This window comes from Lutjanus erythropterus, chromosome 8 (genome assembly GCF_056507025.1).
Source record: "Lutjanus erythropterus isolate fLutEry1 chromosome 8, fLutEry1.hap2, whole genome shotgun sequence".
In the NCBI taxonomy this organism is placed as follows: domain Eukaryota; kingdom Metazoa; phylum Chordata; class Actinopteri; order Lutjaniformes; family Lutjanidae; genus Lutjanus; species Lutjanus erythropterus.
The window spans coordinates 14,426,506-14,446,822 of NC_139324.1; the positions used below are offsets into that span (position 1 = coordinate 14,426,506).

General features: G+C 38.1%; 2 protein-coding genes across 3 annotated transcripts; one reads left to right on the top strand and one right to left on the bottom strand.

The window, feature by feature from the left end:
* Positions 1 to 2,780: 2,780 nt before the first annotated feature.
* gabpa (GA binding protein transcription factor subunit alpha) lies at positions 2,781 to 10,874 on the bottom strand. Of its 2 annotated transcripts, none has more exons than XM_084724624.1 (10): positions 10,407 to 10,874; positions 7,641 to 7,742; positions 7,403 to 7,547; positions 7,145 to 7,229; positions 6,838 to 7,062; positions 6,536 to 6,730; positions 5,823 to 5,879; positions 5,139 to 5,264; positions 4,382 to 4,574; positions 2,781 to 3,488 (listed from the first exon to the last, which is right to left on the bottom strand). In XM_084724624.1, exons 2-10 carry the CDS (start codon positions 7,715 to 7,717, stop codon positions 3,266 to 3,268), a joined length of 1,326 nt encoding a protein of 441 aa, XP_084580750.1. In that variant the 5' UTR covers positions 7,718 to 7,742; positions 10,407 to 10,874; the 3' UTR covers positions 2,781 to 3,265. The 2 variants fall into 2 exon arrangements, with proteins under 2 accessions (XP_084580750.1, XP_084580751.1); XM_084724625.1 differs by having other exon boundaries at positions 9,762 to 10,874.
* A 2,605-nt stretch (positions 10,875 to 13,479) lies between these two features.
* u2af1 (U2 small nuclear RNA auxiliary factor 1) lies at positions 13,480 to 18,514 on the top strand. The gene is made up of 8 exons (XM_084724626.1): positions 13,480 to 13,603; positions 15,528 to 15,615; positions 15,978 to 16,044; positions 16,226 to 16,275; positions 16,614 to 16,712; positions 16,809 to 16,942; positions 18,008 to 18,100; positions 18,189 to 18,514. Exons 1-8 carry the CDS (start codon positions 13,560 to 13,562, stop codon positions 18,310 to 18,312), a joined length of 699 nt encoding a protein of 232 aa, XP_084580752.1. The 5' UTR covers positions 13,480 to 13,559; the 3' UTR covers positions 18,313 to 18,514.
* The last annotated feature ends 1,803 nt before the right edge of the window (positions 18,515 to 20,317 follow it).

Sequence of the window (20,317 nt, forward strand, 5' to 3'; positions counted from 1 at the left end):
AATTATACATAATCCGAATATGTAAAAGTTGAAAAATATTGAATGTTTTGTTTTCTGATTTTTTTATGTGTAATATAATAAGACAGAGATTAGCTGTAAGTATATGTAGTGCATGGCAATATTCATGACAGATACAGTATACTGTATGTTGAGGTCCTCGGGACTGAGCGGTTCCTCTTAACTAGATATTTTAGCAGGATTGTACATTTTTAGTGTCTTCTTTGTGATCTTGTGATATGAAGAAGAAAAAGAGTATTCAGAATCCGGTCTGCTTTGTCGTCACACAGACTTGCTTTAACTGAATCTTGGCTCGTTTATGCTCATCTCCACGCTTCACTGTTGTGTTAGCTGCATGGGCAAAATGCTCTATATGTAATATATGAAGTGTTATAGTATCCGAAAGGAAGATGATTTTGTTACTGTTTGCGTTCTATGCACTCTGTCATTTTGAAATTCTTTATTATTATCACCAAATATTATTGCTGTTGAGTCCCTGATGTCAATTCACATCGTGGCTGCACCGTGGGGTTTTTATCAGAATGAAGGTCAAAGAAGTAGATCATTCCAGATTTATCATTCCAGTTGCTCTCGATTGTAAATATTTGGAAGCTCTCAGTGACCCAGTTTCATTATTACGCTCAAACTCTTTGTCTTTTCCTGTTGTCCATGTCTTCTTCGGTCCCTTTTGTTTTATAACCCTCACTTGTCTTGTTTATCCGCTGTTTCTGGTTGTGTCAGCAATATTGTACAGTGCAGCACTTTGGAGTGTTTGATAAATACACGACGGGACTTTTTGGCCGGACAGAGATCAGAAGAAGTTTTCGAGAAGGTCGTCTCCTCCCCCCACACACATTCCTTCACCAAATCTCACACACACATTCTATTTTTCTACATTTCCTGTGTATACATGTACAGTGTTTCTGTTCGTCCTGTGGTGGATTATCTTCCTTGCCTGCACATCTGTTGTGTCTTGAAGAGGTGAAGAACATCAGCACGGGGAGGATGACCACAACTCACGTCAGCATCAGAGACACATTTCCCCTCTCCCCTTAATTAAGTTATTGAAGCCACCTCTGGTAAACATGAATGTGACATGCATTATTATTGTGCATTTATACCATAGAAATACAACACATATCACCTCTCTTATTACACATTATTTCCACACTAACTGAAGCTCTTAATCAGGTGAATGTTTCAATTTGTATCGATGCTCACTGTGGGTGTCTTTGGAGGCTAGTGTTAAAAAAAAAAAAGATGCTATTCTTTTCTCTCTCATTGATTCGGTGACCTTCCTCTGTGTGTAGTTAAATGAACCATTTGCATAGAGTAAGAAAAAGCTTTCTACACTCACTATACCATGAATAAAATTTTGAATGTACGTATGACTTTCTGCTTGTTTTGTCATTTTGAATTTCTCACTGTGATTTGTACAGTGTTGAAAATGTTGCTGCCACTGTAGAATAAAGGGCCGTCCACACCAAGAGCTAGAACTGTAAAAATATCTTTGTAAAAATGAGTCCAGAGTCCAGCTTTAGTTAAGGTGTGGACTTCGAATGATATTTGTTTAGTTACAGTTCTTGGTGTGAGTGACCCTTAAACCTGCCTTTATAAACAGTTTATAAATACAGGGTTATTCCAGGTGCTGGAAGTCCTTGAAAATGCTTGAATTTAATGTGGTGTTTTCCAGGTGTGGAAACTCCAAATGGGATCTGATTAGTTGCATACAAGTGCATCACAAATTTGGGCCACTTTTGCCTGTAGTGTGAATGCAGCCTACAAGAGATATGTGTCCTACCATTTCGTACTATCCAAAAGGAGCTTTGTTGTAAAGTATAAAACAATGTAAAGCTCAAAGAAAAAATGACTGAGTCACAAATGTTAAGAAAAATGCTTGCCACTTTATTCCCCCTAGTGGACAAAAAAGGTCCAACAATTCAGGGAACAAACACTAAATAAAATACAAAACGGGTCCTCTATAAATGGAAAATATGAAAATACACTTGTCCTTGTGTCTATCAAAAACATGAAGTACCGGTATATACAGTGGAAATTATCCTAAACTACAGACAGGAAACACATTACACAAAGCTCACAACTGGGTTTCAATCACACATTCAAGCAGTCAGTCACATTCACACAACAACAGCTTTTCTCAGTAATCACACATGCATTTGCTCCTTTCATTCTGAACACACTTCTCTTGGTTAGCGTTAAAGAAAAGCTAAAAAAGGTTTAAAGGGATAGTTTGGGTTATTTGAAGTGGAGTTGCATGAGGTACTTATAGATAGTCTGTGTACTACTGACAGTAGATTGTAGTCGACACGCCCCCCAGGGGTAACAGAGAGGAGTACCAGCAGAGAAGGTTAACAATGTACTGTGGACAGTATCAGCAGCAAAATGTATTTAGTCACTTAAAAGTAAATCTTTACCAGTATCAGTCTACACTATAATATTTCCACCGCTTTACTTTGCTCTCAGACAGCCTTTTCCAACAGGAAACCACTGTTAAAAAGCCAAATAACATTCACTCCAAACTTACTGGACTACAAAGGCAAAATGAGTAATTTTTTCCTCGCAGACCACAAGGGTTGCTGGTCTACCGCTGCCTCGATCTTTTAGTTGGTTTGTGTTATTGTGTGACTTTGGTGTTTTAAAGGGTTAGCATGAATTGACCAAAGTCACATTATAACACAAGCAAACTAACAGACTGAGGCAACTCTTGTGCTCTCCAAGGTTAAATTACAGATTTTGCCTGTGGAGTTGATGTAAGGCTGATGTAACTGCAGTTCCCTGTCAGAAAACGCTGTCTGATGGCAAAGTAAAGTGGTGAAAATATTCTACATATGGCACACGCTTAAACTGATACTGATATTTTTATTTGGGTGTTTTTAAGACACTTAAATACATTTTGCTGCTGACCCTTTCCAGAGCATTTCACTGATTAGCTTCAATGCTGGTGCTCTGTGCTTCTCCAAACTGGGGTGTGTCAACCACAACCTACTGTCAGTAATACACTAACTGTCAAAAAGTATCTCATATTATCCCACTTTACATGATCCAAACTATCCCTTTAACCTGCCTCCATCAAACTTGAATCAAATTTCAAAGACAATAACAAAGTTGTTAATCCACATTGATTGGGATCAGCCTTGCATTTCTTTGCCTAATGAACACAGATGTGTCAGAAAAAAGAAAAGAGTTGATTTGATTTCCAATCAGCAGTGGAGAGCAAAGTTTGGACAGCGCTGTCTTGTGGCGTCCTTCAACTGTCTTTGTCTAGCGTCGTGGTGGCCAGGGTCACTGTAGTGATGGGCTGACCGATACTGTGCATCTGCATTCGAGCCAATTTCTTCTGTTCACACTCGGTCACCAAGTTGTTGAGCTCAGCAGCGCTGTAGCCAATCAGAGTTCTCAGATCGCACACAAACTTGTAGACGAAGCGCTTGCCCTGCACCTTGCTGATCATGTCCCCATCGTAATAATACCTATAAAAGCAAAGATAAAAATCATTAAATTTAAGATTATGTTCTCATGTGCAACAAATGTCATGTTTCCAGTTCCACTATCATAAAAGTTCTTTTAGGCACTTTCACTCAGCCTGTGAAAACCAAACTTCTGCAGCCCTGGAGGAGCTTTGTTATTGTTATCAAATCGTAATCATCATCATCATCATCATCATCTCTCTCTGGGCTTGAGACTTTTCACAGAAAGCCTCAAGCCCAACTAGGGATGAAGGGTGTTTCAATCAGGATTTTTGGCGCAGAACACCAATCGCTGGTAGCAGTGTCAGCTGATACTGATCAATGGTTCTTTTTATCATGTCGAATTATTTATTTAGCTATCATTAACAATAATGTATATTGAGTATAAAAGTATAAAATAACAGGGGCACTTGGGGAACTGTTGTACCAGAGTATTGTTGAGACTGCTGCAAACAATTCTATAAGATCCTTTAACCGAACTTCTAAAATCTGGATACACAGAAATGGACATGAGATTATGATTTTAGCATCTAATTATTGAATAAGAAAGTAATGATAGATGTGTGTCTGTGTTTCAATGAAGGAAAATAAAAAAAATGAATATTTCCCATTTTATACAGCTTTTGTGGCTATTCTTGTATATTCTTGTATATCCTATTCTGTGTATTCTTATCTAGATTTCAGAGTTTATGAGGTTCACCTGAATGCACCATGAAGCCATGTTCCAGTGTGGTCTTTATAGAGACCACCAATCAAACTATTTAGAATAAATATCAGCTGATAAATCTCTAACTACTAAATATGACTAAATATGTCTACCTCCTCTTTGTTAATCTGTCTATCCAAAACTAAGCCACTGGAGTGCTCCTTTACAAACAGAAACAGAACAAACAAACCTGAGGGCTCTGCTGAGCTTCTCATAGTTCATCGTGGGCTTGTTTTTACGCTGGCCCCATTTCTGCGCCACGAGCTCCGGCTGGTTGAGTTTGAACTCGCCCTCTTCGCCCACCCAGGAGATGCAGTCTCTTGCATCTTTGTCTGTAAGCAGCTCCAGAAGGAACTGCCACAACTGGATCTGACCGTTGTTGCCTAGCATCAGAGAAACATACAACAAGGCATGTGTTTGCTATCAAAACCATTTGCACCCCACCACTAGGAAGATGAAATCAAACAATTTATGAAGCATTTATTTGTTTTATTAAATAATCTTCCAGTTGCCAATAAATTAATAGTTTGGTCTATAAAATGTCAGAAAACTGTGAAAAATGTCTGGCAATTTCTCAAGCCCAAGATAACAGCTTATTTTGCCTGACTTTACAGTCCACAGCTCAAAGATTAGTTTGATTATTATGACATAACACAAAGAAAATCTGCAAAATCTCACATTTGAGAGGCTTTGGGCAGAAAAATCAATTTAAACGATGCAGTAGATTCATTAATTGACTGATCTGATTCATTGTTACAGTTTAAAGCTCTGCCTCTAGCCAATCTCTGTGCAAAGCAACCTAGTGGTTATCTATGCAAACTTAAACAATTTATTGCACAAAACTCCCCTCCCTGAATACTTTTCGGTGCTTTCAAGCTATGTGAACATACAAGCTGCTTACATACATACAAATGACATGCAAAGTCTGTGTGTGTATCGAGTACTACCTGTGCGGTTCCCAGGTGAGCTGCGCTCCTCTCCTCCTGAAATACGTGGAGTTCTGGGACCACGGCTCTGCTTCAATACCTTTATGGCGGTGGGTGTGCTCACTTGAGCTGGGATTATCTGCACAGCTGGAGACAAGAATGGAAAAGTTAGAGATAAAAAGAGTATCAATGAGCAGAACGACTGCCAGTGTTCTGGATTTGACTTATTTTCTTTCATTTCTTGTAAAGCAGATGGAGTTTGTCAACTATGTTGTAAATAGAGCCATTCCTCTTCCTCTGAACTCAACTTGACTAGCTGAATTTAATCCACATCTGAGCGTCTACAATGGCAGTTTAAGTTTATTTTGCTCAATACCAATTTTACAAAAACAGAATTCACTCTAAAACAAACAACTTATATGCATTCCATGATTGAAAAATGAGCAGAAAGATATATATTACCTGCCCCTTTCTTATTATAACATAACATAAATACAGATGGTCTTTTTCCATTTCACAGATCACTTTAAAATTCAATAATACCTACTCAGAAACAGTCACATAAGAAATTCAACGAAACTCAAACACAGTTGATGACAGTCATGTTAACATAAATATTACTGAGTAAGTTGATAATATCCCATTATTTTTCTACACATTTTGAAGCCCTTAATTGCCCTTTTGCCAAAAGAAAAAAAAACTTACGTTGGTCAATGGTGACAGTAGCGTCCCCTCCAGACTGATCCTGACTTGCCAACACATCTGAAATAAATAAATAAAAGCAGACCTTCATTTCACCTCTGTTGACTCTTTAAAACACACAGTCAACACACTCCCACAGGATACCTCCAGGATTCTTCTGAAGACCTTTTTAATACCACTTTTAATACCACACCAATTAAATTTAATGCCAACTTCACGGCCACACCCACATGAGTATTAAGTATTAATGATATAATGCAAAATCACTAAGGATTTAAGCCCTAGAAAACAACACTTTACCAAGTACTTGAATTTAGTAAAACATTTAATTAAAATACTTACATTCTTGTTACCTAAAAAAGCTTAACCCTACATTTTAGATTCTGCTACCACTTAAAAAACAGAACTTGTAAGTAAATAATTGTTTTTTAATAAATATATTATTTGAAAAAAAAATCTAAACAGGATTAGTACTGAATATTTTAAATATCATTAAATGTTGTTTCTGAGGCATCAACAGTAATGTTTCCGGCAGAAATGTCACAATTCAAACTCAATATCTCACTGATACAGTGACAATGAATTATGCCAAAACACTGTATACATTTGACAGTTATTTATGACATTATGGTACAAACCTACAAAAAGACAAGAAAAAGATTAAAGCCTTTAATAAGGAAACACAAGACTTGAGATTTTAAAATACAATGACGTACATTTGCGTAGGAGTTCCAGGTGACTCCAGAGAATCTCTCCATTTGGCACTTTCTGAAGGAACTCTTCCTGGCTGAACGCGCAGAGGTCTCGACCTGGGATGTGAATGCTCCCTATTTCCATCTCATCGATGTTAAACTCCTTCATAACCCACACAGCCCAGTGGATCACCTGGTCAGCCGTCCAGAGCACAGGGTCTATGGACAGAGAGACAAACCTCTTACACCAACAACCACGTTTGGTTTGTCACCACATAAATGATCAGCTGTCCCACACCAACGTAGTTCATTAAAGTGTTCCTTACCATACGGTATGCCCAGGCGAACCTGCTCTTTGCGGTAGCCCTCAAGTGCTGCGGCCCAGCGTGTGACCTGCTCTGACGTCTCATCAGACAGGCCAGATCGCTCCACAGCAATAAGCTGACCCTCCTCCACCAGAGCTCCCTCCTCTCCGGCTGCATCTGGATCAATCACCACCTCTACTGTCTCAACTGGCTTCACAATCTCCAAAATGTTCAGCTTCTCCTCACCTGGACAAAGGAAAAAATAAGTTATGTTTGTATGTACAACAACAGCAAGACATGGTTGTATATTTGAAACATATTATCATACCTGGTTTGGTTATAATCTGCAGGCTGAGCTGCACTGTGCCATCTGTCTTTACTCCCTGATCAAAGAGGCTGTGATCAGGATGAAGCTAAAAAAGAAAAACAACAGATAAACTGAATCAAAGGTGGAGAGACAGCTCAACATACTCTGCAATTAAATGGGACCACATTACACTCAACAAGCCTGTTTTGTTTTTTTGTCAACAGCAACAAAATTTCTAAAGGAGAAGTCTTGATATTCTCTGTTTATGTACATGTTTACCTGAATGTCCTGCAAGCAGATCTCATATGCATCCAGTGCCATTTGGATACGTGGCTCCAAAAGCTTCTTCAAATTGCCAATGGGCTCATTGATATCAATGTCTTGTTGAATCAAATCTGATGCAGTGATGGTCTGCTCCTCGACACTACAGGTGAAAGAAGAAAGGGAAAGGAAATATTAGCGTGTAGTTGCGAAACATGCAAGAGTATGCATTGCAAATGACTGTCATCTTGCTTACCCTTCCTCCAGGCATGCCTGTTTTTCCCGTTCATCAATCTCGATCTCTATCATCTCTTCTGGTTCACTTTTAGACATTCTGTTTTATCCAGGGAGAGCAAAGCTGTAGGAAAGTAATGAAGGAGATGTTTAACTGTAATTCACACATTTTACATCATATCAACAGGACCAAAAACGTATAAGAAAGACCAATTATACTGTTAACTCGGGTTGGGTGACAGGATGAATATATTGTCTATCGGCGATGAGTTGAATCTGATGCCGATTGCTTTTTTGGCCAACTTTTAGGGTGATATTTGTCAATTTATTTTGCTACTGCAAAAGTATGCAGAGTGACAGCCTCTACTCTGCACTGCGCTCTCATCCAGTGGCGCATTTCACACCCACTCAGCCACCCATGAGTAAACTGAGCAGGGTGAGGAGTGAGAGGAAAACAAACAAACTGTTTAGAAAATTTTCACATATCGCCCAACTCTACTGTTAACCTTTACACTTTACAACACAATGACAAACCACCATCAACAATGGCATAAAAAGAAGCTCTCAAAGTTCTTCCTTCGTATCAAATGTGAGAAATGTGTGTTTTTTGGAATACTTTTGGCTTGGACACTTGGTCAGTTCAAAACAACTAATATGCAGACGTCACCTTGTGCTCTTGTGATTAAAATTTTTCACCATTTATACTACTTTCACTATTAACAGTGTAAAACCCAAAATATGACATTTACGCTAATGTAAGATCATGAAATACATTAACTTTAAACTTTAATTTGAAACTTTAATTTGAAAAGGAATCAAATAACAACTACAACCCCCCTTCAAAAAAAAACAAAACAAACCAAAACAAAAAACAGAAAACAAAACTAAACTAAATCTATTGTGATAATCAAGTATGTATGTAATTTTAGGCTTTGGAAAACACCAAGAGACATTTTTCACCATTCTCTGACATATAAAAACAATCATCTATTAATTGAGAAAAGTAATTTGTTGCAGTCTTGGATTAAATGAACAAAACATTCACATGTAAGAAGCTGGAATTAAAGAATTTGAACTTTCCTTCTTTAAAAAAAAATATTCAAATTGATTAACTGATTACCAAAATAGTTAGTGATTTAATTTAATGGTTAATAGATAATCAACTGTTATTGCAGCTCTTCTTTTCATAGTGCCTGAAAGACTTAAAAAACAGTAAAAACAGACTCATAATACAATTAAATAACTGAACACCTCATATGTAATATATCTCACTGTAAGAAAAGAAGCTGATGATTTTTCATTTATTATTCTGTAGGTGGAAAATTTTGTAGCATAAACAACAAAGCGACATCAAAAAGCGTGAATAACTGGTGTCTCAATGATAGAGAACATTCCGGTTTGTAATGTAGATTTGTGTCAGTGGGTTATGGGTCCACGATGTAAACTGCAGTTTGGGGGTTTCTGTTATAGAGGCCTTTCAGCCTCGACTCCTCATTGGCCGTCTGGGACAGTTCAATGACTGCTCCAACTGCTAACGTTAGCCAACTCGAGGGCGAGGCTTTGGCGTCTAAAGGCCAACTGATAGGCCATTAGTTATCAAAAATAGTGACCAAACATAACTGCGTATCATGAACACGGTTTAATAGAACACAGAGAAGTACGATTTATACACCAAACTACACGTGTCGATACGTTGAAGCTGGTCCACACTGAAGGAAGTTAGCTACATTTTTTGCCAGTGAATGCACCGCGGGGCGAGGCAGCCCCTTACACAACCGCTGGTCCCAGCGTGCTAAACAACGGTTAAAATATCCTACAAACGCAATGCGCTTCATAACTTATAAAAATCTTTGTTGTATCACACTTAAACTCTGCACGAAGAAAACTTTTAAAACGGAAATAGAATAAACGGAAACAAAACAGCATAGGGCAAATGGAAAGGAGCCGGAAATCCTGGCTAAAGGTTTACAGCGCTGCAAGACTTCCGAGAGCAGCCGCGATAAATACGATACAAGCTTCAGCGGAAAACTACCTTCACAGAGCGACAAGAGAGACGTAATACTCTGAAATGACGCCCGATTAAACACAAAGTGCAACTAAAGAGAGAAGTATGGACTAGTTTTACCTATAGATGTATACGTACTGTGTTTGTGACTGGACGATGATCCGCTCCCCTCTGCGTCTGCTCAGGTTCACTGTTAGCAACTAAGCTAACCAGCACGGATTTACTACAGCTGAGGTTCTCCTAAAACTAGTGATGTTATTTATATTTTCCAGAAAAGGAGAACACAACCGTCGAAGCTGCGGTCACCAATGTTAGCTTAGCTTTTCTTGAAGATAGCTAATGCTTCCTCGGTCTCTGTTTGTATTGCTCGGAGGTAGGCGGTTTGTCGTGCCTAGATGGGAACCCCAGATCCGCGAAATATCTCGCGAGATTGATCGTTTTAAATCCCAACCATCTTTTCCCAACTTTACTGAAATGTTTTGACGCTATACAGACGGGTACACTCTATTAACGAGTCGCATTATAAAATAAAATTAGATAGACTCACGGGTAAAATAAACAACGCATAAGAATCTCGCGAGAGTTTGGCAAATATTGGGTTCCCTTGTACACACGACCGAGGTGGCCTCTTCCCACTAAGCTGCAAAAGCTAGCTAACGTTAGCTAGTGAGCTAACTACAAAATAGCGGGAAGAGTCCAAGCGCGACAAACAGGCCCATTACACGACCACAATTTAGTACACGTTCATTAGAATAAGCATATCTTTATCGAAAATATTCATACCTCTTTAAATTCAGGCCTTGAAAGATGTTGTGCTCAACTGATGTGGATAACTTAGCCAAAATTCACAACACAGTCGAGTCGTATCATGCAAGTTTGTTACACACACACTCAGAGAAGGGGCGGAGACTAACTGGCAACCCTAAAACTTCCATGGAAAATACACAAGGTTTAGGTTCATGTGAGGTTTGTCTGATTTTAGCCTGGACAATCTGATAGTCATTTTCATGATTTTTGATCGTGTTCTCAGTACAAATGAGTGTCCAGCACATTAATTTGGTGTTTTCACCAAAGTAGGCCTACATAACTTCCCATCAGCTCAAAAGTTATGGTAGTCATCCATTTAAATTGATTACCCAGACTTAAAGGGACATTTCACCTCCAAATCAGAAATACATAGTGATACTCATCAGTGTAGTTTGTTTTGGTGCGAGTTGCTCACTTTTGGAGATATCGGCTGCAGAGATGTATGCTTTCTCTTTCTCTTGCTTTCTCTTGAATGTTTCTCTTGAACAACAAGGGCTGTGGGTTGTCTTGAAAAGTCCTGTCATGGTTTTGGAAAAGAGACTGTCTTTTTTTAAATTTTTCAAATGTGTTTGTTTTTCTTTTTGCATTTTGTGCTTGCACCACAAGCTGAATGCCATCCAGTTCAGTTATATTCAAGAGAAGGCAGAAATCTTAATGGCTGACATCTCCAAAAGTTGGCATCTCACACAAAAAACAACCTAAATGGATGAATAGCACTGCAGGTCAGAGGAAAATATGTATTTTTGGGGTGAGCTGACCCTTTAAAAGTCATGGTAGTCATCCATTTAAATTGATTATCCAGACTTTAATTATTTCACAAAAATATTCCCTTCGATTCCTTCAAGTGAATACCATACTGTGTATCCTCAAATTCTGGAGGCTTTTTTAAGCAGCTCGTATCAAACACAAGACACTTCACAAAACAAATCACTACTGTGATGCTGTGATGTGATTTTCCTTTGTTTAAGAATATGCACTGTGTAAGCGTAACATAATAAATGTACTAAACTTGCATTTTGACATGGGTGCAAAAGCTCATTGCTAAGTAAAAATGCAGGGGCAACCAGTTTTTTTTATCCATCCTTGTTTTGCAATACCAGGGTTTTTATGTCTAAATGTGTCTGGTAAAGCTTACACGATGCTGCTGACCTGTAAAGAAAAGACTAGATAAACTGTGATATTCAATGACATGCTGTTAACAGTGACGAAACAAGCATTGCCTGTCCACCAAGCTCTTAATTTCCCTCAATATACAGTATCCTGACTCCTGACCTTATTGAATCATTGTGTTGTCTTGTTCTATTTCAGTCCTGTTAATCTGCAAAAACAAACCAATGACTGTTGATGTGATGATGTCATTTTGTAAATGATTTGCAATTATGTCTCTAATGCTTGATTATTATTTTTTTGTTTTCACATGAGTCCACAAGTCAAGTGTCAAATCTAATAAATGAACAAATTTATGAAACCAAAATGTGTTAGTGGCTTTAATAACCTGAGAAAGAGTATAACATGGTTCCATGACTCATTTCCATGTCTGTCAAAATGTTGCTCCTTAGGATCATTAATTTGTCTGATTTGTCTTCTTTTTTCTTCTACGTAAAATAATAGGATTATATGTAAAAAGCTAGACTAATGTAATGTGTAAACTGTCTGAAAGGGCCTTGTGTTGATGCCTTTAAAACATACAGTCAAGGAATAATAGTTACAGATATAACTACCTTACTTTGGAGGGGTTAAAGTTCTAAAGTTAAAATGCAGAATAGTATCTAATGCTTTATTGCATTATATAACCAACCGTTATATAGGTATGAAGGATGCTGCACTGATAATAAGAGACATTTCAATGTGTATCTTTAAAGGCTGTCTATAACATTAAAAGTCATATTTTCATGGCTGTCCGGTTAACCTCAGCAAACAGGCCTTTGTTCATAAACTGATAAGCTTCTTGACTGAATGCAGTGTACTGTATGAAAGCCACTCGTTTCTTTAGTTATGGTCAAGACGGAAATTACCGATGTTGTCGGATATTTCCGGTTTGGGTGTTTGCCTTCAAAATAAAGGCGGTAATTTTGTTAATTGTTTCAAAATACAGCAATGTAAAAGCACAGATGAATAAGATATTTGGAAAATACTTTCACACTTAGAGTAACAGGAGTATTTTAGACATACACACACAAACCAATACAACACCAAACTTTGGATGACAGTTGAATCTGCAACTCCAGAGACTGTGCTAAGAAATAAAGTGAGCATATTATGACAGGTATTGCAGGAATATTGTGTCTGATTAACCTATATTAGTCTTGGTATGCTTAATTAATTATTAAATGTTAGTGTAATTTCAGTGGTGGAAGAAGTATTCAGCTCTTTTATTCAAGTACCAAAATGGCAATATAACCACAGGCCTGTTCCATTACCAAATTAAAGTCATGTATAAAAAGTCTTTCTCAATTAAAAGTATTAGCAGCAAAATGTGGTTAAAGTATTTAAAATAGAAGAGTTGATTTGTTCACTCTGATTGATACATCATTATATATGACACCATTAGATTGTCAGTACTGAGGTATTAGTGTGTAAGCAGCATGTAACTGTTGTTGCTCCTGGAAGTGAAGCTAGTTTAAACTACTTCATATATATACTTCATATATATAATTTAATATTCAGGGACACCAGATAAGTCTGAGAAGTTTGAAGATGATTAGGAAGAAAGAAAAAAATAACCTCTTATATACAAATCTGTACTCAGTTACCTGGCATTTTATCAATAAGATGTTCAATTAAAAATTCCAGTCTGAACCTATCAAATCAAAATCAGGAGCATGATTTTTTTCAAACAATATTTAAAAGTAACTAAACCTAATTAAAATAGGGGAAAGTATTTCCCCTGTGTGGAATAATAAAGTAGCATAATATGGAAACACTCAAGGAAAGTACAAGTACCTCAAAGTTGTACTTAAGTAGAGTGATTGAGCAAACGTGCTTCGTTACTTTCCACCAATATGTCATTTGTGTCAAAAATCATACTAGGAGGGTAGCTGTCTATTTATGGAGATTCCACTTTTATTTTGGAGGAGGTAATACGGAAGTCTTGTCTGTGCTGCTGCCGTTGAACACAGACGAGCCAAGATGGCAGAGTACCTGGCGTCCATTTTTGGGACAGAGAAAGATAAGTAAGTAGTTTACGTCCATATTGTTCATTGTTGAATAGTTTTTCGTAAACCATTTTCTCCAAAGTCCGCTTTGACCCGTAACACTATAGAGTGGTGTTTACAGTCTATAGCTGGTACCGCTACACTGGCTGTTGCTAACAGCCATTGCTAGCAAGCTAGCTAACGTGAACGATACCGCGTTCGTGTCTACAAGAGAACCCTTGACTTGCGAAGCTATCGCGAGGTTTGTGCTCATTGTTTATCGGGCATATTGTACAAACTAATCATTTATTTTAACCTGATTCCTCCATGATTGAGAGCTGAGTAGGTTTGGGGTAAAGAATACTTGGTTATCATTAGGGAAAGCTCGTGATTTTGGTTAACGTGATAACTCTCGCGATATCTTTCGCTAGTCTGGGGTTCCCTTCTGTATATGACCCGATACCGCGCTGCGACTGCTAGCTCCTGCAACGTTTCGGTGCGAATCAGAGCTGGCACGTTTATAATGAGTTACTTTTTTTGTTTTTTAGAAATAAAAATGCAATCTATTTACGAATCAATCTCAGTTTAAAGTGATACACTATTTACAATCCGGTCTTGTGGTAGGAAAGGACAGTTACTTTGTGAAACGTATAGAAGTCTTTGTTTCATCAGAAACACAGGGATAGGTTGACTATCAAACAAGCTTCGCACTGTGATACCAACCAAGAAAGTGGTCCCACGACCGTCTAATCCCTATTTACACCACATAGGTATTTTATGATCTACACCAGGGATCTTTACCAAGGTGTCCCTTTTGCAAAATAACAGGAGGCTAGGGAACAGCAAACACTAATGACTTTAAATCATCAGATAAAACGAATAAACACTTAAAAAGTCCATGGCTCATTTTTCTTTTAAATTTTTTATTGGAATACAGATTTATGATATAAGAATTATTCTAATTTCTGCTAAACCTTTGCGCACCTTCTGATCTTACTGCACTTTACACAGCCTGAAAGGTTATTATACAAAGGTTATCCTTCTGTTACTAACAGACTCATTTATCTCATCATACAAAACTCGCAAATCTGTCCCTCCTTCCTGGGAAAAACAGTATGAATCAATTTATTGTCCTTGGAAATTAGAGATGGTCAAAAGCCCACTTGACACCGTATCAGGGGCCACATTTAGCCTCTGTGCTGCAAGCAGAGTATTACTTCTTTAAAGAGATACAAATATCAATAGAGCACTTCATTTGATACCTTTCCCCCTATTTCATTTGTTACCTGTCATGTGAATGGAAGCATTCCTGAAATAATCCTTCTGCATTTGTGAATGTACTGTTGTCAGGTGCCACAGGTGTGTACTATAGCCATACTTTATGTCATGACTCTTGGCATCGCAGCATGCTGAACTAACAACTCCATCAAATACACTGCACTCAATGTCCATAGATTATATGGGTTGTAACTGATGTGGAAATGGGCTGGTCATACTTTACATTAAATTGAAGATTTGTGGTGATTGGCTGCAGGAACAAAATACACAGATAGTAATTTTTACTAGATCTGGGTACAAAAAGGTTTTAATGCAGGTGTCGTGCGACTGACGTTTCGATACATCTTGGTACTTATTATTTTGATCAATACCATAAACGTATTGAGTATGTTTGATATCCAGCCCAAGTGCTCACCCTGCAGTGCCAAGGCTCCAGGCTGCTGGAACTTATTATATGTTTAAAAAAAAATGTCCATTGCAAAGATTTTTTCAATTGTAATTTTTGTTAAGGAAAATTGTGTTTGTGGTGTCAAAAGATAATTAAAGAATTGGCATAACCTGTAGGTTTTCAAATCCCATGAAAACCGTTTCATTTGCCCAAACAGACAGGCTAGCGTTTTGTTTTTCAAACATATTTTTTTATGTTTCCCTTATCACATATTTATTATTGTCTCTTTTTCCTCAGGGTCAACTGCTCTTTTTATTTTAAAATTGGTGCCTGTCGGCATGGCGACCGCTGCTCCAGATTACACAACAAGCCGACATTCAGCCAGGTAAGATCAGCCTCTTTTCATTCTTCTTTTTTTTTGTTCCAAAATGTACCAATATAGATAAACTGTAAAACATAACAGTCTTTTGCAAAAGTCAAATGAAATTAAGACAAGATTTAGTTCTGAAAGAGGCGGGGCACAACTTCTATTTGATGTTTAGTGTTAAGGCTTTAAATATAAAATTCACGTGACTGAACTGGAACTAGTTATAAGTTTTATCTGTGATCCATACATCCTAGTCATATGTCATAGCTACCTTTGAATCCCACTACTAGACAGAAGACAGGGCAGGGATGAACTCAGATATTGTGTAACATTTGCAAGAAAAACAAATCACCCACAAAATTAACATTTTTATGTTTCAGACAATTGCCCTTCTCAACATCTACCGGAACCCTCAAAACAGTGCCCAGTCTGCTGATGGTCTGACCTGTAAGTGTTTGATCCCATGACAGGGAACTGTGGCCCCATGCTTGCTCTGTCCCTCATTATTCCCTATTATGTTATGATAGTTTTAATTCGGTTTATGTATCTATCATAGAATTAATTGCAAAACCTATACTAGTATCCATGTTTTAGTTGTTTTGATTTTCCTGTGTCTCTTATCCCCCAGGTGCCATCAGTGACATGGAGATGCAGGAGCACTATGATGAGTTTTTTGAGGTAACTCGTGTCATTTTGAATATTGTCTCATGCTGTACCACCTTGCTGCTGGTACATTTTCTTTAACTTCTCCTGACAAAATAATTCAAGAATACTTCCTCGTAATCAACTAAACCTGTACAGAAATATAGTATGTACCTGTTGATGACATAATAATAATTGGGTCATTTTAACAAATTCCTATTAATACTTTATGTTGAGTTACAGTGGTAATAAAATCTGCCTGCCAGCACCTCTAAAGCTTGGTAATGAACATCTTATATGTCACTTCGTACACTTCAAAACTGAAGTGTAAAAAATGTAATGTCACTTATCATTTTTCTTTCCCATCCTCACAGGAGGTCTTCACAGAGATGGAAGAAAAGTACGGAGAGGTGGAGGAAATGAATGTATGTGACAACCTCGGGGACCATCTGGTAGGAAATGTGTATGTCAAGGTGGGTGTCACATCTAAAAGTCACATATGGTACCACTACTGTGATGCACAGTCAGTGATTTATGCCCTCAACTTCACTCTTGTCTGTCTCTTCTAGTTCCGTTATGAGGAGGACGCCGAGAAGGCCGTGATAGACCTGAACAATCGGTGGTTTAACGGGCAGCCCATCCATGCTGAACTCTCTCCCGTCACAGATTTCAGAGAAGCCTGTTGTCGTCAGTATGAAATGGGGTGAGTGCTATGTGATAGGACACCTCACGAAGATGTGAAAAAAATAATCAATAATTATTAACATTATTGGAGGGCAGGTTTGAGAAACTAGAGGCAGGTTCAGACCAGCTATGCGTAGTCCAGTTGAACTGAAGCCCAAAGCGGTTACCTCCTTGGTGCGGTTTGTTTAGGTTGGTGTGAACGCCAGACTCAAACTGTGGCACGGACCAAAAGCAGCTCTCTGGCCTGTCCTGAAGGATTGGTGTCTGACCGTTGTCCAGTGGACTTTGGAGCGGTTCATTTCTGATGTGAACAACATTCGAACCAATCACCAATCTGTGATTTCATTTATATTATTTACCGTTGAAATACTTTTTCCTTTTTTGTTTTGTTGGTTTGTTAGGGCTGAACTTTAAACCTGTCTAAAATATTGTATTTTTGCAGTAAGATGATCTGCTGCTCTGTTTCATATGAAGAGTGCTGTGGTTTTGATTAGTGTGGAGGAACAGTGAAGTGTTACCTGCTCTCACAGTGACACGTCTCTGTGGGTCAGACTTGTGTCTCTGTACTCTGCTTTCAGACACATTTTGCATAAATGTTTTGTAGCAGCGTTTCTCATCTTTCTTATAAACCCAGAACTTGTTCTATGTTTGTGCGTAATGAAGGTTTGGTGGTGCAGCGCAGTACAATGTCACTTCTGTCGCTGTTTGCAGCGCTGTCTGTTTTGATGAAATCAAGAGGGGACACAGTTTTGTGTGAGTGCAACAGCAGGCGTCCAGCGAGAGCGGTGCAGGTAGAAGCAGGAGAAAAGAAAACAGAGAAAAGTTGCACTTCATTGATGCCAACAATTTAAGAGACATGAATGAATTGTTACACCTCCTACAAATTTATTATCAAAATAGTTGGCAATTAATAATTGGTTAATCGTTGTCGCTCTAGTTTTAAGTTTATAATTGGGACACCAAAGTCAGGGGTTTGGTGCTTAAAAATTATACTGTCCATCCCTGCAGGTCGAACACCTCAGATGTGATGTTTCTGCCATGCTGTCGTATTTTTCTCTCCTCTCTAATTGTCGTCTCTCGGCAGGGAATGCACTCGTGGTGGCTTCTGTAACTTCATGCATCTGAAGCCCATCTCGCGTGAGCTGAGGAGAGAGCTCTATGGACGTCGGAGGAAGAGGTACAAACACATCCACTGCATTTACACTACATTTACATGTGTTGTTGCTTTATAGCAACTCATAATCAATCCTTCTTCACCTCCACAGCCGCCATAGGTCTCGGTCTCGATCGAGAGAGAGGCGATCTCGCTCAAGGGACAGAGGTCGAGGAGGTGGCCGTGACCACGAGAGACGTCGCTCCAGAGACAGAGAACGTTCAGGGCGATTCTGAACCAAGAGCCATGACTACTTGTCCCTCCCTCCCCGCATCCATCCCCAGTCTTTTTTTTTTTTTAAAAAGTGTGTACCTTCAGATCCACTCTAGAACGAACTGAAAGGTACTTGAGTTTGAAGCTGTGACAGCATTGATGAACTTGTTTTTTCTTAATTTGAAAATGACTTTCACCTCCATTAAATTTAACATTTTTACTTAATGTCACTGATTCCAGAATCTTTCTTGTTATTTCAAGTTATGATGGCTTTTAATGGATTACAGTCACAACTAATCATACACGGTGTTGATTATTAAACATATCAGATACAGATAACAACAGTCACTCAAAACAAAAAGAACAAAACGATTCATATCTGTTGGGCTTGGCCATACACTTGTATTTTCTTGTTCACTGACACTGAAGTAGCATGCATTGTCTCTGCAGCCACAGTTTTTGATTTTACATATGGAGGATTATATTGCCTTTTGGATTCCCATTTCATAGAGATAAACAGAAATAAGATAATTCTCCTCCAGTTGTGGTGAGTAATATTTTTATTTTATATGTTTATGACAGTTATATCGTGCAGCTATAAGCTAATTTTCATCTGTAGCACAGCAGTGACAAGATTTCACAATATTGAGGCACCACAACAGTAACAACAATAAAATATAGAATATATACAAACTAATAAATAATCTAAAAACTGGAAATTCAAAGTCTTTCAAACACATGATTATGCATATGAACGGCATAGTATCAGCAAAATAAGATATGATATTGAAGAATTTGTGCTATATACACTTCTAAAGTGTAATGTATGGTGTACTAAATTAATATTCATTGAAATCTAGGGGGTTGATAATCCTAACAGCATGTGGACAGACATAAAGCAAATTATGTTGCAGTAAAAGCCTAATAAACTATGATAAAGAATATTATTCTATAGTTAAAACCAATATGTAGGTAATAAACATGTCTGTTTCATGCAGGACAGTATTTGTGTACTTTGAAATTGTAGTTTTCTGAATAAATAAAATGCTTGTCAGTATTACACCATAGTTCTTAGATGATCTAACAGTCACTATAGTTACCAGTCATCTGATAAACACCAGTGGTGCATACACAAGACTGCATGACACACGTGACTGGTGTGTTTTCTCCTTATTCCCTTTAAACTCATCAAAATCATTCCAGTCTCTGTTTTTTGGCAGTTTTGAGGTTGTAAGTTTGCTGATAAAGTCCCAGTTGGATTTCTTGGTTCTTGTCCTTTCTTTTTATACAATAAACACAACTGGTGCTTGAAGGACAAAACTTGGAAAAAGGTACCCCCTCATCCTTTAGTTATGTTGAAGTCCTGGATGCCTGTAGGATCAATGTCATCCCATAGACGCTCAACAGTTTAGCCAAGATCGCGTCACACTTCAGACTACACCACATCACCACTAAGTAATTCCCGACCCTGGGAAAGTGGGAAAATGTAAAATTGCTGTATCTCTGGACTGTCTCTTCCAATCCAATCACACATATTTGTTCAATGTGATCTTCTTTTGATATTTAATGTAATTACAATGAAATATGTTTTTCCTTCCATTCACCGAGCCTCCCCTGGGAGGCGCGACTCCCACTCTGAAAACCTCTTCTATAAATAAAAGGGTTTTAGTGTTCCTTGATTCTTTCTGACCTGGCTTGACCCTGGTGTTATGTTGGGTGGAGGCGAATCTCTGTTCAACAGTAGAACAGTGTGCTCTGGATCTGGGTGTTTTGTGCCATTAACCTTTTCCACTCCACCCCTCCCTACCATACACTTTTTCATTTAAATAGCGGGTCAACGGTGTAGGTCACATTTACATCATCTGAATGCTGGGAACGCAGTGCTTTGTATCTTGTCATAACTCTGTAATAAACATTGTGTTTTCTTTAGGCGTCTGTTAGTATGTAGAAAATTTAGAGTGTACTCTGAACATTACAATTGAAATATACAATGTGATACAATATGCGGCTATTCCCATGCTGTGACAT